At 43.2% G+C, this 20,293-nt stretch overlaps 1 protein-coding gene across 2 annotated transcripts; it reads right to left on the minus strand.

Moving 5' to 3' along the window:
* Positions 1-966: 966 nt before the first annotated feature.
* On the minus strand, positions 967-20,293 carry nipal4 (NIPA like domain containing 4). Of its 2 annotated transcripts, XM_030746443.1 has the most exons (10): positions 20,028-20,293; positions 15,200-15,304; positions 12,543-12,680; positions 10,144-10,200; positions 9,711-9,801; positions 9,462-9,622; positions 8,902-9,069; positions 8,238-8,317; positions 4,136-4,348; positions 967-3,236 (listed from the first exon to the last, which is right to left on the minus strand). In XM_030746443.1, the coding sequence occupies exons 1-10, from the start codon at positions 20,065-20,067 to the stop codon at positions 3,033-3,035; spliced, it is 1,257 nt and encodes a 418-aa protein (XP_030602303.1). In that variant the 5' UTR covers positions 20,068-20,293; the 3' UTR covers positions 967-3,032. The 2 variants fall into 2 exon arrangements, with proteins under 2 accessions (XP_030602303.1, XP_030602304.1); XM_030746444.1 differs by lacking the exon at positions 15,200-15,304.

Genomic DNA, 20,293 nt, shown 5'->3' on the forward strand with positions numbered 1-20,293 from the left:
GTCCACTTAGGTGTGGCAGACATGAAGGAGCAAGTACAGCTATTAAAACGTGCACTTTGTTCTCAGGTGAAGTAATATTGTGAGTTTATTAGTGAGCTTAAATCAAAATCATCAGGGTCTGAATTGAAGGTACTTTTTATATACGTGTTACCACCAGGGGGCAGCATTTTACCAGCAGGTGTGTTGAAGTTTTCACTGCTGTCTCTTCCTGTTCCCCCTCCTTTAACATGGTTAGACAAAAGCACAAACCACTTCTGTCCATCAAACAGGTAAAAGTGTACAAAAACGACCTTTATACAAAAGTAACAGGGAGAGCAGTGACCTTTAACCCTCTGTACCTGCCTGGAGTACAGAGACTCTGGATTTAACTGCAGCTCAGCTTACTGCACTTCTTATTTCTAAGAGACACAGGCCGTCGAGCAGAACGATCCAACTGATTCAATAAGCAGATAAATCAGACTCAGCTGTGTTTGTCAGTATTCAGATGCTTCCCTTTGTTATACACAGCTTCAGTTTGCCTCAAAAGTCAGTTTACTGTCAATAACGGGGCCCAGATAGTTAGATGTTTCCTTATTAGAGGGAGTTCCTAAAAATCAGTGAACATATCCTGAGTTTTTAGGTGTTCATTCATCACTGAACAAAGTCGTGAACGACTGGACTGTGGTGAGTTTCACCGCCCATCAGCAGACTGACAATAACAACAATGATAATACTAATGCTGAGGAGCAGAGTTCACGCTCACTCTCTGTGCTCGGTTTGTTCAGAAGTCTGAAATCCAGCCCACACGATTAAAGCTCAGATGAAAATAAAAGCCTCTGAGGGCAGGTGTAATTTAGACACGTGTACCAAACCCGAGTCTGGACTTTAAACTGTGACTAACATCATGAAGAAGAATAAAATTAATTCTTTAGTCATAGTTCTTTATTGAAATGATCACATTAAAAACAATAAGGAAAATTCATTTTATAGCAAAACAGACAATAACTAAAAACAGTAAAACCTGATTTTAAAAAGCAGCGGTATGTTCCTTTAAGCAGTTTCATGACTTTGGATATTTTGTTCTTCTGAGCTTCATAAGCTGAAACGTCTCCAGCAGCAAACACACTGCAGTCAGTGTTTGCATGACCACAATGATTCATGAGGACATTCAAACACACAACGGGCCAAAGAGAGCAGACAAAAGTGTTTGCAGGTTAAAGCAAGAACACTAAATTAATTATGAGCTGCAGCCTGATGCTCGATCAGGCCCGATTTCAACTGCAGTTGATGCCCCTCCAACTTTATTGATAGTTTGTCTCTTTTTGCCCCCCCCCAGCGTTCTTTAATAACAGAGTGCCAGGTTAAAGCTGTCGGCACACACGATGATGGTCGGGGTGCATCACATTTGTCTGCCTGCTTCATTGACTTCAGCCATCAGCAGAGAGAGTTGAACATGTCAGTCAGAGGCGCTCGCCTGCTTCCTTCATACCGTTGTTTTTCCTTCCATTAGAAAAAAATAGAAATAAAAAAACATCCTGTGTTTCTCTCCTCGGGGCCTCTAGTTCGACAGCATCCAGCACAGCGGTCAAAGTTTTCATTACCTTTAAACAAATGGGCCGAACCTCTCAGTCACTGATAACAGCAAATGAAACAAAACTGGTGGGACACATTTAGAGCTGCAACAGTCAAATTTAACATGTATAAAATTTAAGTATTACTGCTGTCTAGATGTGTAATAAAGCCCATTCAGTCTAAAAATGATGTTTAAAAAGTGAAAAAAGTGGAAATATTATTCTTGAAAAGTCACATTTGCTACATTTGTTTTTTTCACCAAACTGATTGACAGATCATCCCTGATTTCCTTTGGGATCAATAAAGTATCCCTCTCTTGCAAACAGAAGCTTTGAACAGCATGTGGGCGGAGCTCTTGGTGTTCACAGTTAAAATAAAGCCCTGCTGGGAAGCTGATGTGGGCAGTGTTTGTGTAATTACTGTTACTGCCAGCAGGGGGAGATGAAAAGATTAAAAGGCCACCAGCAACATTAGACGGCTGAACACGGATTATGTTTTTATAATGAAACGTTCTGCTGGGACACGGTTTAAAGCTTTTATGATTTTTGAGAGCTTATTTAATTTGATGCATTAATAATTTTGGTTTAAGAGGAACAAACTGAAATAAATGAATGTCGTCAGGTCTGTTGATCTTTGGGTAAATAACTTCTATGAAGACACGCCTGTGCACTGCTGTGTAAATATGCTGACTCACACTGCTTCATCCCTCCTGACAAGAACTAATAAGGTTGATATTTTAAAAAAGGGACTTTGTTTCAGCACGTCATCACTGACTCATATAAAATTAAAACCAGTGTCTGCAGGCTGCCGGGGTGTGTGTGAGACCTAAAACATGCTGATGTTATCACTTATTCAAAAGCTGGTGTCAGATGGAAACACGTCTACAACTTCAGCCCTGTCACAGCTGATCATCAGACACTGCAGGAGGTGTGGAGGGTCACAGCGTCTGTTCTGCTCTTTTCATGGATTTGGTTACAAAAAAGTGACATCAGCCATAAAAACACGATTATATTCAAGTGTTCAGGAATGGAAGCTGGCTGTAAATGCAGTCAGATGTCTCTTATATAATAATCTGACTGAAGGCTCCTTCATTCACTCACAGCTCTGAGGAAAGCAGCAGGAAAACAGCTGCACTTCTTTTTCTTGTTTGGAGACTTTTTGAAATGTATCTACTTTTTGTTGCATTGAGTCTCTTTGTAGACTGCACTAAAGCAAAGAGGGGCAAAATTAACTAATTTTGCATCTCCTTAAACTTTTTTCAGGTTCCTTTTCATTAATATTAATTTTAGAAGAATATAAAACGAATGTATTTTTGCTCTGTGAAGTGCATGAAATGACAAAGTGTAACTGAGGACATTGGTGCCCCTGACGGCGCCGTGTGACTGAGTTAAACTGGATCGCTGTCAGACTAGATCAGGAGGTTTCTTTTTAAAGTAACAGTCAGAACCCGAGTCTCCATCCTCCTCCTCCTCCTGTCCCACTCAGCTGATGATGAAGACTCTCGGTCCCTCTTCTCTCATCGGAGGAAGACTCTCGATCACCATGTTGTCCATCAACCCGTACTTATCCTCCTTTTTACTCCTCCCTCCGCCTCCCCCTCCTCTTCCATTGGTTGCAACCTCCTGGTTAAGCCCCTCCTGCTCCACTGGCTGAGAAAGCTGATTGGTTAGCTCCTTCATCGTCATCTGCAGAGACATCACAGTATTTATTGTAAATTAGCTCAACAGTCTTTTGAAGCCAAAAAGTGTAAAGAGATGCTCGGCTGCGTCTCTCAGACACATTTCACTGAAAACAGGAGGACAAACTGCAATCAGCTGAAAACAGACACACAACACTGCATGATACAACATTAACCTTTCACTAAACTCTTCGTTCAAGCTGGACTTCTTTATGTTAAGGAAAAAACTGAACTAACACACTAAGTAGTGACAGCAGGTGGAGTCAGTTCCCTGCACCTGTGCACTGAACAGCAGTGCAGGATAGTTGGTCTCCTTGGAGTCACTGGGTGTAATCTGGAAAGGGGTTCCACGTGGGAACTCCATCGTTCTCCTGGGAGACGTCATGTGGGTGATGATGGAAAAAGCTGGAGCAGCTAGACTGGGAGGAACAGGCTGATCTAAACCTCCTGTGCCGGGCAAAGCTGAGCCAAAACACCAGCTTCAAACAGGTGGTTGTGAGGGAACTGGAGCCAGAGTACTTACAGCCAAAGGTCAAAGGTGAACTTGATCTGCAGCCATATGTCCTGTACACCTGTCGTATATGTTGTGGTATTTGTAGAGACTGCTGGGCCTTTGTTAGTTTTACAGGTATCGAACAATGTTTAGGTCTCATTTAATTTCTCCAGTTCAAACATATTTAAATCATTCACATTTGCCAGTTTTCTCACACTGACAAACTCAACACTGAAGGTCTTTTTAAATGCACACATTTTATTGAGTTACAATGTGACATCATCATCATCATCATCAACGCAGAGCAGAGATTCATCCAACACACATCAACAGGTTTCATCAGGACTCTGATCGATCTCTGAAAATCACTGAGGTGACCTGGATTTTAACATTAATGCAGACGGATCACCGACCTGCAGCTCTCTGAAAAGATGCAGCATGGCCACGCCCACCACGATGACCACAAAGGATCCCAGAGTTGTGACGACATCCACGGCCGACATGCTCCTCCACTCCTGGAAGAGGATAATGGAGGTGGACAGAACCACGGAGGTGAAGAGAACATAGTAGATGGGATAGACCATCAGGGTGTTGAAGGTGTCCAGAGACTTGTTCAGGTAGTTCACCTGGAGACACATAACAAGATAAAGTGTGTTTCTCTTTGCTCTGACCCTTAACGTTGGTTTGATTCCAGCATCAGAATTCAGGAAGCACACTGGGTATAAAACTCTGACAAATCTAACATGCAGAGCTAACCGCTGTGGTGACCCCTTGTGGTAAGTGAGCAGCCTAGAGTAGCTCATACACACACACGCACATACACGCACACACACGCACGCACACACACACACACACGCACACACGCACACACACACACACGTACACACACACACACGCGCGCACACACGCACACACGCACACACACGCACACACACGCAATTTTGCATTTTGAGAATAAATGGTGTCCCACTTGGTGCCGAAGCGAGGTCCGGGTGATGCCATAGCATATGAAGAGAAGCAGTACTAGAGGTGTATGTACACAAAACACAATGACAGCGATCTCTGGAGCTTGAAAAAGGCGACTGGACTTCTTTTTGTTTCTTGAAGACGTTTCACCTCTCATCCGAAAGGCTTCTTCAGTTCTCAACCAAATGGTGGAGAGACCCAGGTATTTAAACCCCTGTGGGCGTAGTCCCCTGGAGGTGGTTATGACCCTCTATTGATCATGTGCGTGAACACATGTGCCCAGGTGTGAAGGGGGCGTGGGTCATATTTAATCAGTGGTTTCAGTTGAAACCAATTTAGGACTCCGCTCCATTGTTTCCTGTGGCCTATTGAGGTCACTGGAACAAAGGTGTGAATGGGGGTTGAGACGTCTGGGAAGGGAGCTCAGGACAGCACTGTAAGCGGGGGAAAGTTGGTGACGTAATCCACCTCCTCTGTTCAATGATGGTTGTTCACAGTGGACATAGATGGCTTCTTTCACTCCTCTTTCAAACCATCTGTTTTCCCTGTCCAAAATGTGAACATTGGCATCCTCAAAAGAGTGCCCTTTTTCCTTCAGATGCAGATGTACTGCTGAATCTTGTCCTGTCGAGGTGGCTCGTCTATGTTGTGCCATTCGTTTGTGAAGAGGCTGTTTGGTTTCACCAATGTAGAGGTCCGAGCACTCTTCACTGCACTGAACAGCATACACTACATCACTGATCTTGTGTTTGGCGGGTTTGTCCTTGGGATGAACCAGTTTTTGTCTTAGGGTGTGACTTGGTTTGAAGTATACTGGGATGTCATGCTTGGAGAAAATTCTTCTGAGTTTCTCTGACAAGCCTGACACATATGGGATGACAATGTTGTTCCTCTTGTCCTTCCTATTCTCTGTAGTTTGTGTTTGGCCTTCATTCCTGTGCATCTTAGCTGATTTGATGAAGGCCCAGTTGGGGTAACCGCATGTTTTGAGGGCTTTCTCAATGTGTGTGTGTTCCTTATGCTTCCCTTCTGCCTTAGAGGGAACACTTTCCGCACGGTGTTGTAGGGTCCTGATCACCCCAAGTTTGTGTTCCAGAGGGTGGTGGGAGTCAAAGAGGAGATACTGGTCTGTGTGTGTGGGCTTCCGGTAAACTTCAATGTTGAGGCTTCCATCTTCCTCGATAAGCACCGCACAGTCCAGGAATGGTAACTTGTTATCTCTGGTGTCCTCCCTGGTAAAACGTATGTATTTATCCACTGAGTTAATGTGACGAGTGAAGGCTTCTACTTCTTGGGTTTTGATTTTGACCCAGGTGTCATCTACATATCTGTACCAGTGGCTAGGTGCCTTCCCTTTGAAAGAACCAAGAGCTTTACTTTCCACTTCCTCCATGTAAAGATTGGCTACAATGGGAGACACTGGGGAGCCCATGGCACATCCATGCTTCTGTCTGTAGAATCCATCATTGTATTTAAAATATGTTGTGGTAAGGCAGAGATCTAAAAGTGCACAAATCTGATCTGGGGTGAAGCTGGTTCTGTTCAGTAAGGAATCGTCTTCCTGTAGTCGTCTTCTGAAGATTCAGCAGTACATCTGCATCTGAAGGAAAAAGGGCACTCTTTTGAGGATGCCAATGTCCACATTTTGGACAGGGAAAACAGATGGTTTGAAAGAGGAGTGAAAGAAGCCATCTATGTCCAATGTGAACAACCATCATTGAACAGAGGAGGTGGATTACGTCACCAACTTTCCCCCGCTTACAGTGCTGTCCTGAGCTCCCTTCCCAGACGTCTCAACCCCCATTCACACCTTTGTTCCAGTGACCTCAGTAGGCCACAGGAAACAATGGAGCGGAGTCCTAAATTGGTTTCAACTGAAACCACTGATTAAATATGACCCACGCCCCCTTCACACCTGGGCACATGTGTTCACGCACATGATCAATAGAGGGTCATAACCACCTCCAGGGGACTACGCCCACAGGGGTTTAAATACCTGGGTCTCTCCACCATTTGGTTGAGAACTGAAGAAGCCTTTCGGATGAGAGGTGAAACGTCTTCAAGAAACAAAAAGAAGTCCAGTCGCCTTTTTCAAGCTCCAGAGACTACTATGACCTGGATGACTGAGAATCTACACAGACAACGACAGCGATGTTTTCAGGTTTCTGGTGCCAAAAAGTGATTTTTTCAAATGTATTATCTTTGCTTATATTGTAAATAGGCTGTGGTGCAAAGGATTTATGAAGGGCTTATATATAAAATAAAGAAATGACTTGTTTTGCAAATATATTTATGACTCTGCATTATTGTAGCCACATTATAATCAATCCAGTCGATTTTGGCAATTATCCTAACCCCAGTAAGTGCATGTCTTTGGACTGTGGGAGGAAACCCACACAAGCACGAGGAGAACATGCAAACTCCACACAGAGAGGGAGAGGGGCCTGGGCCAGGGTGGAATCAAACCCTTCCAGATGGTATTCTAACTGTGAGGCAGCAGTGCTAACCACCGTGCCACCGTGCTGCCCCATTTTCTGGCTAAATCAATTAAATTCAGTTCAATTTAATTCATAGAGTGCCAAATCACAACAAACAGTCACCTCAAGGTGCTTTGTATTATAAAGTAACATTAATACAGAGAAAACCCAACAGTCAAAACGACCCCCTATGAGCAGCACTTGGTGACAGTGGGAAGGAAAAACTCCCTTTAACAGGAAGAAACCTCCAGCAGAACCAGGCTCAGGGAGGGGGGGTCATCTGCTGAGGGGGGGAGAGACAGAGATTAATAATTAACGATTAAATGCAGAGTGGAGTATAAACAGAGTAAAAATAGGTGCATGTAAAACCCTCAGTGTATCAGCCTAGACCTATTGCAGCATAACTAAGGGTCACCTGATCCAGGCTAACTATAAACTTTAACAAAAAGGAAAGTTTTCAGCCTGATTTTAAAAATAGAGAGGGTGTCTGTCTCCCAAATCCATGTGACAGGAAAGTTCTTCATGGCTCAAAATGAAATTATATCATTCATAAGAGATGATGCAATACAACAATATAAATACCAGCAATTATTTTTTTGGCAAATACTGGAAATCACTTTTTGGCACAAAACCGGCTATTCAGATGACAAATTGCTCCACTGCCACTGTGTACATGCAGTACAGTACACATTCACATTATTATTATAAATTCTAATATATATCTGTTCATTACAGGGTGTACCCAGACTCTCGCCCTATGACAGCTGGGGTAGGCTCCAGCCCCCCCGCGACCCTGAAAAGTATAAGTGGAAGAGAACAGATGGATTTTTATTAGTGCAACAATACAATGATTTGATGTGAGTGGGTATCTGACAGCTGCTGGAAAGTTACTTCATGTGCAGCACCTTTCTGCCCAGGTGCTGCACAGTCAGAAAAGACTGACCTGAACCAGAAACTGCAAGTTTTAAAGTGACAGTGACACAAAGAAGATGAGGCTCCAGCCACCAGAGTGTGTTTGGCTATTAAGCAATAATACAACTGAGAACTAGAGATAAGGAGCATTACAGCTTACCTGTGTTACTATGGAGATGATGAGTGTGAGCAGCAAGATCCAGGTGAGAGGATTAGCAAGGACGGAGAGATCATAAAACACTGGAGAGAGAGACCGCAGAGATGATTTGACACTGCCGGGTTTCAGAACACTTTTATTTAGTTAGACATTTTAATAAAAAAAAGATGCAGAAAATTAAAAATGTTCAGTCACTGAGAGGGGCAAAAATACGCCCACCGCACTTTATTAACCCCGTTTGTTCGTTTGTTTGTTGATCTCTGCACAATGTCTTGATATGGAGAATAATCGTGCAAGAATTCATCAAAATCCAAAAACTATTTCTTAGAAATCACATGATACGTCCCGTCTTTCAGCAGGCGTATTAATATGAAATCATTTATATCCTATAATACGCTGCACCTGTGAGGGAGTCCCTGTCAAGTCTTTGAGCTACATAGAATAAATGTGTCCTCTTAAATGAAACCTGCTCCTGTCAGTCCAAACGTCCTCAAACAGTCCTGAGAGACGATGTTTGAGACGCTTGTTTCAGCAGAAACTAGCAGGAAAAAGTAGAAAAAAAATCACATCATAGCTCTCTTTAACACTTTAACAGAGAACAAATAAACTTTATTCCCTGTAGTGCTGTAAAACAGTTCTTCATTCGCTGATGGGGATGTTCACTCACCCGTGTTGATGGCGATGCCGAGGCCCTTCACAGAGGACACGGTGAAGGCTCCGAGCAGCGAGCAGATGCTGATGTAGACGAGGATGTTGGAACGACCGAACCGAGGACAGCAATACAGCACGAGCACCACGCACAGCACCAACACCACCGCCACATACACCAGGAAACCTACACACACACGACAGAGAGACGACTGACACAACCTGAGCAGCCTCTCCACCGGAAACAGGAACAGTTGGAGCTCCTCACTGATAAGAAGTCCTTATAAAAATGCCAAGATTTAATAGGCCGAGGTGCAGGTGCACCATATCCTGAGGTCATGGACCTCTTTTTATTTTTCTTTCATAAGCTGGAGATTTACAGCCAACAGTTCAAACTTCTCTTCAGATGCCAAGACACTAAAAACATGTTACCATGGCAACGAGTCAGACTCACTCCTGCATCAGTGTGTGCGCATTAGGCACTGAAGAGTGAGACCACTCTGTGAGTATCAAAGTGTAAATTATATCATCATCATCATCTTCTAACTGTCAGCCTTCAGCACGCCTCAGTTGTCTCACCAGGTTCCAGAATTTTCTTTGTCATGTCCTGTAATGATGTCACTTCCTGTTCCTGTGGGGCGTGGATAACCAGCAGGACACTTCCCAGCACACACAGCAGACAGCCGAGCTTCCCCACCACGTTCAACACCTCCCCCAGCAGGTAGGAGGACAGAACTGCACTGAGGAGCAGACAGGAAGTCATGTTCACGGTGATCAACACGAACTCTTGTTTCATCTCTGGGAATTCAAAGTCAAAACTACGGCTACCTGATGAGGACACTCAGAGCGCCCAGTGGAGTCACCAGCGTGGCCGGAGCAAACATGTAGGCGGCAAAGTTACAGACTTCTCCTGCTCCCACTGCAGAGGAGAGGCCTCTGATTACTGCCAGCAGCAGCACAGTTTGAATCATCCAAACATGACACAGAAAATATCCAGACTGTGCTTATCTACGCTAAACCCAACCAACACAAAGACTGGAAGCAGAAGGACCGTGTTCACCTGCACTTATTTTTATCAACTTCCTGAAGATAAGGTGAAAGAACCTGAGTAAAAATCACACTCGGTTTATGACATGCACATTTTTCCATTATTTTCACAGCGTGCCAGCATGTGACAGCTGCTTGCTGAGGTTTGACTCCAGCCACACTTACAGAGAGCTGTGGACTATAAAATGAGCTTAGATGGAACTGAAAGTCTTACTGGATAACAGGCCTCCCCACCACAGCCAGTCCTTCAGGTAGCCATGGCCTCCATCACCTGCACAAACACACACAGTATCATATTTCACATCAACCTGGCAACATAATGCTCCACCTCATTTACCTTTAAACTGAAACTTGTCTTCCTGTTTAGAGAAGATTACTTCCTCATTTAGAGAGAGAACCAGGAAACTGGAGTTAGAGTAAAGCTGCCTGCAGCTGCTCAACTGGTTTGTCCAAACTGAGAAACTAATAATTTGACCACGTGCAGGGTCCAAACACCTTCTTCTTTAAATCCACAAACCAGAGGCTGAAACCTGTTACATTTACACAGTTGTGCAAGAGCCAATCATCATCATCATCTTCATTATTATATGTATACACGCATTTACTTTCTTACAATGTACAGATGCACCAATGTAGGTATGTATGTATATATTTTTATACATTCTATTTTTTGTATATTTTACACATTGTTTATTTTCTGTATATCTCTGGATCATATTGATTATACTAGATTATAATATTTTTATAATATTTTTATTTTCATTTTAGAGAGTTTGATTTTCTGTTACATGGCACTGAACAGGAGTGGCCCTCCAATCTCATTGTACATCCTGTATAATGACAATAAAGGCATTCTATTCGATTCTATCCTATCAGGCTACACACCGGGCCTCCTTCACAGGTCACAGAACTAATTCAAGGATAATCAGCCTACTTTAAAAATCTCGATTATGAAAGTATAAATACTAAATACCCATGTTAGGTAGCCAAGAACAACAGGAGAGGCATGTTTTTAAAGGGTGGATTCATTAAACAGCACACACTGGGTGGGAGCTGGACTGAGAGGGCAGAATTCATTTCTGTAACTGCACAAGCTGTTTGCTTTAATACGATTCATGCCGGCTGCAGCTGTTCTCCCCCCACGCATTCATTCTCATCATTCAAGACCCCCCCCCAACATTTCCTTCTTGATGGTTCACAACAAGCCTTTCAGGGTTTAACAGAACACTTCTTAGCCTGATTTCAGTATTTTCAGCTTATTAAATTACTCACCATATTAAACACTCTAGTAATTCTCAGTGCAAAGCTCTCACATATTTGCCCAGTGAAAGTCAAGTGGTGATATCAGCTCAGAGTGATGCAGACGCAGCTCTCCGACCTCATCTTTGCTTTTAATGTGTGTTTTCTGCTTTTATTATTTTCAGAGCAAATTGTGTCACAGAATTTGAGACTGAGTTTATTGGCAGGTTCTCTGTGTGTAGTTTATGTCATTTCAATGCCCCATAACAGCACAGACTGGCTTTTTAAAAAGAACCCATCTGAAGCTATGATGGAAAGCAGAATCTGAGCTCAGACATGAACCAGTCAACACTGTGGTAATCTGCTATCATCGGGCTGCCTGCCAGTAAGGGACTAACTAAAGTACACACTGAGTCTGTTGAGTCAAACGCACGCGTCTCATCTGTCATGGTACACATGAGCTCCTGCACAGGATTCACCCAGAGTGTCATTACCAAAGAACACGGCAGCAGAAGCACAGACTCAGAGCTGAAGGGTTCCAGTTCCTGTAGTGACAAAGGTCAACTGGCATCACCCAAAACAGCAATAAATACTCCAGATATACTGTATTATATTCACTTGTCTACACACACACACACGACCTTGAGTGACATCCCATTCCATGAATTGGGTTTGCAGCTATAACAGCTTCAGCTATTCTGGGAAGTCTTTCCACAGGTTTAAAAGTGTTTATGGGAATTTCTGACCATTCTTCCAGAAGCACATCTGTGAGGTCAGACACTGATGTTGGAGGTCTGTAGTGATTGACTCTGCAGAAAGTTGGTGACCTCTGTGCACTATGACCCTCAGCATCCTCTGACCCCACTCTGTGATTTTTATGTGGCCTACACCTTCATGGCTGAGCTGCTGTCATTCCCAGTCACTTCCACTTTGTTATAATCCCACTAACAGCTGACGGTGGAATATTTAGCAGTGACTGGACTTGTTGCACAGGTATCATCCTATCACGGTACAGATTCACTGAGCTCCTGAGAGCGACCCATTCTTTCACTGATGTTTGTACAAGCATGCCCAGGTGCTTGGTTCATACACCTGTGGAAGTGACTGGAACACCTGGATTCAGTGATGCAGATTGTGAGTGAATACTTTTTGGCATAGATACAGTCCTTTAATATGTACGTAACACAAGATGATACTAAAATAAATAAATAAATACATTTAAACAAAGTTGCCCCTCCCTCCTCCACCAATGTATTCACTGGGGACCATTTTCAATGGAATCCATATTTAATCTTTGTGTGAGTATTCATAACAGCAGTGCCAAGCTAAAATAAAGTACATCAATCAAACATTAGAAACACCTGACCCACTCACCTGCTCTGGTGTGTCCATTGCTGGCCAATCGGAGGAGGGCTTTCTTCTTGAGAATGACACTCCCACCAATCAAGAAGGCCGACAACAGGGCAAGGGTCAGGCCCAGCCACAGGTTGTATGTGCTGCTTAACTGTACCTCTGGAGACAAACATTAAGTCACTGTGTGTGTTTCTGAGGGTGTGTGCCTGCAGACTGTGTGTTAACATTGTGAAACAATCCTTTCCTTCACATACAAAGTTTTGAATAATCAGGCCCTGTCATAGGACCATGTCACCCCAACAGAGCACTTTGCTCTCAGACTGCTGGCAGAGCCTTCAGGCTGGAACCAGCTCCCAGCTTGGATTCAGGAGACAGACACCCTCTCTATTTTTAAGATTAGGCTTAAAACTTTCCTTTATGATCAAGCTTATAGTTAGGGCTGGATCAGTGACCCTGAACCCTCCCTTAGTTATGCTGCTATAGGCTCAGACTGCTGGGGGACCCACGATGCACTGAGAACTTCTTCTATATTCCCGTCTTTTTACTCTCCAGGTGTTTTTTCCCCGACCGCTGCAGGACAGTAACTTTTGTCTTCTCTCTCCCAGGTTCTGTTTAGTCCTGTGTCTCTCTGCTCTCCCTGTCCACTCACCCCCCCAGCCTGTCATGGCTGCCCCTCCCTGAGCTTGGGTCTGTTGGAGGCATCTTCCTGTTTAATAGTTCTGTTTGGGGGATGGGGGGGTGGGGTTACCCATGTGTTGTCACAGACTATGAGTTGGCTAAATGTTCCAGCACAGTGTGATAAAGAGCTCACACTTCTGCTGTTTTTCATTGTAAAAACAAACTATAACCTTTCAGATCCCTTCAGCAGCCCCCCCCCCCCCCATTTAAAGTCAGACATAATCTCTGTCATTTACATGCTGCTCGTTCAAGCCTAAACTCGTCTCACTCACAGCGATCGTCACGCTTCAGTTTACCGACCGCAGCACCCAGAACGAGTCTGTGCTGCTTCTGACTTCCTCTGAGTGACGGTAACAGGTAACGCTCTTTCCTAAAGCGGCTCAGGCAGACTCTGCTGCTATTAGAACTGGGAACTATAGACATTCAAATGAGCCTTCTGTCACGCTGCATTGTGTGTCCTGAGGAAGTGTGGCGGAGCCTTCCTCTTACTGCTGTTTTTCTGTTCCCATTTGGTCTGTTCATCTTCAAATATGTTATAATCTTTTATTTTTCATTTCTTGGACACATCTTGCCTATCAGGCTACCAAAATGCTAACGCAGGTATGACTGAAACAGACTCTGCCTGCAGTGCTGAGTTTAACACGCCTCATAGTTTCCTTGTTCATCTGAGCTGCTATTCACTTTGTTTTTAACCTGTCTGTCATGTCTGCCAGTTTTCTCAATCGGAATGATGATCCGAAGGCACTATTGTACCAAACATATTTGCTTTTACAAGAAGTGCTCTATAAGTATTCTATAGGCTATTATTGTTAATTGTAAGCTGCTACACACTTAATCCCATGAGTACATGGAACTGCTATCAGCTCCTGGAAAGCCAGTTTCAGGAACTCGACCCCAGATGGAACAGCAGGAGGTCCTGTAGGGGAACCTCTAATGACACCATCCATAATATCAAAAAATACAGCATGAAATTTTTTTCTTCCAATAAAAGTTTGAGATGTTTTTGCTACAGATAAAATTTTGGTCAGCTGGATCCTGTTTACCTGGAAACAGAAACCAAAGGGCTGCAGCCAGCATCACGGTGGAGCTGGAAAAGTGTGAAAATAGCGCCAGCCGCCGGTGCTACCCCTCAGCCTCAGAGTCGTTAGGTGGCACGAATCCCCTGGGAGTGCAGGTTTTAGGACAGGGCTCAGTAGATCTTACTGGGGTGCACATGAGCCTCAGTGACTTGATTCATTAATTCAAAAGCAAACAGCTAATCTATGGGATGGATTTGAACATCCTAGGTCACATCGTTCTCCAGTTAGCACGATTTTCAGATAACTTGACCTCTGACGTTGAGGTCACGGTCACTGACATTTAAACTGGTCGGAGATTTTTAAGGGGAGCCTTTTCCGTCTTCCTCTTCCCTCAGGGGGATTTCCTCCTGCTTTTTTGCCTGAGCCCTGCAGGCCTCAACACCGTGACAGCTCTCTGCACTTCACCTCGAGGTCAACATGTTGTGGAGAGACATGTGTGCAGACTGCACAGGCCTGCAGGTTTAGACCGTTTCTGACTCACTAACATACACACAGTGATAAGAACAACAGGATAAGAACATTTTCATGGACGCATTAGTGAATGAGGTCCATTATGGAATGGCTCGTTTAGCTGCAGCTGTTATAACTGCAGCTCTGTCTCATGTTTCCAGCACCTTGCTGACGTGGCAGCACTGTGGTCATGGGAAATGAAGAACTAAGTGAAAGTGACAGATGTCATTATGACTGTGAGCCAATAGGAGTGATTTCAGAGGCCGATCAGCGCTGAGGCAGCGCCTGAAGCTCTGAAACACTTTGTTTGATCCAAAACAGACGAACGCGAGCCCTAAAAACCATCAACGCACCTGCTAAGAGCCGTCATACACACTGACCTTTAACCCTTAACAAACCCCTCCTTCCATTTACATTCACACAGGTATGTTAGAGGTGTGTGTGTGTGTGTGTGTGTGTGTGATGACATACCTGTCAAATGTGTGCTGTTGCTCAGGTGTGTGTTAATCAGTGTTTGATCTCCAGTGACCAAACACACTGTGGACTGAGAGCCACACCACAACATGACCACAGACCCTACAGAGACAGAGCGTCACAAACCAGTCAGATCAGAGAACCTTTACATCAGTTACATGTTAGCTAATCGTTTATTTAAGTTCTTTCAGTAATCACAGCTGACTGCATGGAAATCCTGTATTTTTAATCAAAGGTAGTTCATTAGGGGTATCTGATCAGCCAAGCTGAATTTGGCCTATGTTCTTCTCTCCAGAGGAATCACAGATTCTAACATGCTGCTATCAAGAAGTGGTTCCTGTTACAAGCTGTCCAGTCCTGCGTGCCTCCAAGCTCATCAGTTCCTTTCCTGAATGCAGGCGTATGTTTCTGACAGCTGTGCTTTACAAAAGAGCTGCATCAAACGTGTGGCAGTGCATCTGCACACCAACCATGTGTGAGCACTGCTTTCTGAGCCAGTGATAGCATAATAGCACAGCACCTCTGTTGATGCTGAAAACTTGCAAACAGACCTGAATTTCTAAAATTTTAATGAACTGAATGAGTCAAACTCTTAGCTGTCAGGTGGTCCTCAGAGTCATTTAGCTGCCTCAGTCAGCCTCTCTAATTAGCAGCGGCTGACATTTCACAGTAAAATTCTTACCCAGGACGCCTCATAAATAGGCAGCAGTGTGATCTGAACTTCTCTTTTCCACATGAACTACACAAACACATTTAGTTATGACACAATTTTCAAGCATGAGACCAGAAGAAGGTGGACAAAAGATAGCAGCCAGGTTTGAACTTTCAGAATAAAAAACAGATGCAGCGATTTGTTTGGTGGACCTTTGACCCTGAGTTGAAGTGACAGCCCACAAACTCCTGCAGTATTTATACTGCTGGATCTATTGGTTTTCATCACAAATAAATATGCTGCTCCTTCACTGAAATCATCATCGCTCAAGCCCTGCACTGTTAGACAAAATACTACAGGTGAAATACTACAGGTGAAATACTACAGCTGAAATACTACAGCTGAAATACTACAGGTGAAATACTACAGGTGAAATACTACAGGTGATGGCACTTAATGATATTGTTATACAACAGAATAAGAATACAGATGAAAGCAGAAGATCAGTTTTAGCAGCCATCAGTCTGTTTTTTCAGCAGTGAGAGAGTCTCAGTTCCATTTTGCAGTCATTTATGGTTTTGCTAGTTTCTCTCATTACTGGACATGTGCCCAGGAAAAACACTGGGTCATATTCTGTAATTCATAAATCAGTTTCCAAAAATGAACAAAAATACACAGAACTCCAACTCCACCAGCCAAAGCAGCCACATATTGGCAGTGTGAGCTCTCTCAGCCACGGCTGATCAGCAGCATTCAAGTAAACAGTTTCCTGGATGTTTGTTTCAATCACTGGTTTGGAGACGGGGGTGCAGGGTTGGGTAATACTGACCTGACTGTGGTGCTGTCACAACAGCAAGAAGGAGAGGAGAGGGCACGTTAAACTGGGTAGAGCAGTTTAATATTGACACTGTCAACACTGACAGCTCCGTATGTACAGACTCTGAAAAACACTCGTCTGGCAGTAGTTTCAATTACAGCTTAACAGGAAGTGGAGGAAAAAAAGTGTTTGGATTTCAGATTTAGGATCAATTTAAATGCCACAAAACCCAAAACTACTGAGAAGGAGAAACACTGAGGTGAAGGCACAAGTCTTACATTTAATGGATTACACAGCAGTGGGGAATAAGTTTTATTACAGTAGAGGTCTTTCTGAAAGTGCTGTAACTAAGTTTAAGGATCTAATTCCTTCATTGTTATGCTCTTCAGTGCCAACACAGTGCAGAGCAGCTACCTAAACTCTGCTCCCAGTGAGGTCGATTATCTCGTCAATAGTTTTACATCCTCACTGCGTATAACTTTGGATACTGTGGCTCCTCTGAAAAGGAAAGCTTCAAATCAGAAGTGCCTGACTCCGTGGTATAATTCACAAACGCACAGCTTAAAGCAGATAACCCGAAAGCTGGAGAGGGAATGGCGTCTCACTAAATTAGAAGATGCTCATTTAGCCTGGAAAAAGAGTTTGTTGCTCTATAAAAAAGCCCTCCGTAAAGCTAGGACATCTTACTACTCATCATTAATTGAAGAAAATAAGAACAACCCCAGGTTTGTTTTCAGCACTGTAGCCAGGCTGACAAAGAGTCAGAGCTCTGTAGAGCCGAGTATTCCTTTCACTTTAACAAGTAGTGACTTCATGGATTTCTTTACAAATAACATTTTAGACATTAGAGAAAAAAATTACTGGTAACCATCTCACAGTCAGCTGTCTGCTACTTGGTGGAAGTTCATTGCAGGGGATTTGTGGGAGCATCCACCAAGTGCTGAATGTCAGTGGCCCCAAAAGTCTTTAAGACCCTCATAGATCGAGCTGAGGAAGCACAGCAAGGAAGCTTCTGGCTTTGGCTAAGGAAGGACATGGATGAAGGGTGGTTCCCCTCACACCGGGAACATCAGAGGTGCTACAAACTACTCGGCCTCACAAATCTTAGAAACATGGTCTCCAACCAGATACTTACAGGTGCTGATGATTTAATCTTCTCATCCAACACTGTAATTATGTAGCACATCAGCATGGTTTCATTTTACTGTTGTGTATAGTTGATGTAGACTTTGGGCTCAACTATTTTTATGACAAGGCTGCTGATAAATGCAAGAATATTTGCACTTTCCTCTGGGCTATATTCACATAGATGTTATGATATAAAGCTGATTGGCTGTTGGTGTGTTGTGTGGTTTTGTGTAGTTTTGTGGTGATTGCAGTTTCTGTGTATTATGCAGAACTCAAGAAAGGGTGTGTTCTCTGAAGGTCCTGCCAATGCCACTGGATGGTGTACCATGAAGGCCATGGACATGTAACATCTGATCAGGATATGATCTGGATACATGAATATATGATATAACATCTGACTGTCTAACTGAAGTCCTCTATCATCACCCAGCAAATCAAGTACTTTCTCACTGTAAGAGATAAAACTTTTATAAAAAATGAGTTATTTTAGTTCAGCTTTTTAAACCTTGGAACATTAAATGCATGGATAACAGGACCTCTGTGTGACGTTGCTGATTCAGTGTGTGGAGAGGGGCTTGTTGGCCCCGGCACCACCTGTTTTGTGTTGAATAACTGCCTAAGCTTGATCATAAAGTTAAGTTTTCAACCTACTCTTAAAAATAGAGAGGGTGTCTGTCTCCTGAATCCAAGCTGGGAGCTGAAGACAAAGTGCTCTACTGGGGTGATACGGTACTATGATTATTCAAGACCTGAAAATATGAAAATATCTGGAGATTCATACTCTGAATTTCAGACATCAGAACTTTCAAAATGTTGAATTCAGTCACTTTAAATCCATTTAGTTCAGTTTGAAGTCTTCAAATCATTTCAGCCTCATCTTCAGGTGCAGGTGCAACAGCAGGGGCGGAGTCAGAGAGATAAAACCTGCCAGGTTAGGGTCACAGACTCTGTGAAACCCGAGTTTCCTCATTTCAGGTTTAACAAACTCAGAGTTGGAGCTAAACCTGCTTCCTGGAACAGGTCTGAATATCACTAACGTCCATTATTATAATTGCCATGTGCGCATTTCTATGCCTAAGGTTTCGTTTGGGAAGGTCATTTATTATTTATTTGGTGCATCTCGTTTTTGTTCAAAATAAAACACCTGCTTGCTTCATTATTAGCCCGCTAACACACAAAATAAGGAAAATTCTAAACTGCCAGAAATATTGAAAAGCATCAAAATGTATCCAGTGTTATTATCAGTTATTGGCCTTCAAATATATTTGTGACACAGCACGAAGGGGGGGGGGGGGGCTGCCGGTGTTGTGCCAAAAAGTGATTGTCCAAATTTAAACTGCTGTAAATGACTTGCTGACCTATAACCTGTGAAAAATATGTCAAACATTTCTCTCGTGAATGAAATTGCACATGCTAAATATTTTAAACCTTTTCTAGATTTACGGGTATGAATGTGTGTGTAAGGAGAGAGTGAGCTGTGTGAATAAGATTGTTTTTACTGTATTTTTCGTGCACTGCGAGCGTAACCAAAAACAAATTCCTTGTTTGTGTGAGCGATACTTGGTCAATAAAGCCTGATTCTGATTCTGATATCAAGTCATTTTGAGTAAGAAACAACATTTATGTCACAAGGTAGAAGCTGCAATCAGTTTTTGGCAGCAACTTTTATATATTCTTTATTTATCAGGGTAAAAACTGCGATTGGCCAGATTTTTAAAGAGATATCTGGACAAGAGGGCAGCAGAAATCAAAACAAATATGACATTACACTCTATAAAGATATTTTAAGTGACCAAAGAGGACTGGATTTATTATAATGTACGTGCAATAATGCAGAATCATAAACATACTTGAATAACAGGTCATTTCTTTATTTTATACCTAAGCCCTTCATAAATCCTATTGACTACACTCTATTCACCAATATGAGCAAACACATTACACATAAAAGCACACAGAAACATCAAAAATCACTTTCTGGCAGACGATCACTTTTTGGCACAACACCAGAAACGCTCCTGTAGGTCAGAGAGCAGGTACTCGGATCTTTGGCGTAATCTTCAAACAAAAACTGCAGTTTTTGACAGTACCAACATATCATAGACTTTACGAAGTATTGTGTGACATCATTCATAGAAAACATGACGGACAGCAGAAACCACTGAGTGGGTGTTTGAGGCACAGCGGTGTGCTGTGTGAAATCCTTCCACCTGAAGTGAACGTCTTACCGTTGGTACACGTCCCATTGCTCAGGTGAACATCTCGCATCGTGTCGCTTTGTTGAGGCAACCGATCCACAGAAACGGGAAGTCCGCGGAGCCTCTTCGTCCTCAAAATTCAACGGATAAATTCACCGAAATGTAGCAAGTTTAAAAAACGGGCGTCACGGTTTCACGCAGCGTGGAGGCCAGCACACTCTGCTTCCGTCAGCTCCGCTCATTTAAGGCTGTTTTCCTCAGCAGCCACCGCCTGAAGCAGGTGAACACCTGACCGC

The sequence above is a fragment of the Archocentrus centrarchus genome, chromosome 14, assembly GCF_007364275.1.
Source record: "Archocentrus centrarchus isolate MPI-CPG fArcCen1 chromosome 14, fArcCen1, whole genome shotgun sequence".
NCBI lineage: Eukaryota > Metazoa > Chordata > Actinopteri > Cichliformes > Cichlidae > Archocentrus > Archocentrus centrarchus.

Bases quoted from the DNA above. Each gene is read 5' to 3' on its own strand.
- nipal4 (XM_030746443.1), bottom strand. From the start codon at position 20,067: ATGCGAGATGTTCACCTGAGCAATGGGACGTGTACCAACG. The intron at 12,681-15,199 runs GTATGTCATCAC...GTTTGTCTCCAG, and splicing joins CAACAGCACACATTTGACAG to AGGTACAGTTAAGCAGCACA. The intron at 4,349-8,237 runs GTAAGCTGTAAT...ATGTGTCTCCAG, and splicing joins TCATCTCCATAGTAACACAG to GTGAACTACCTGAACAAGTC.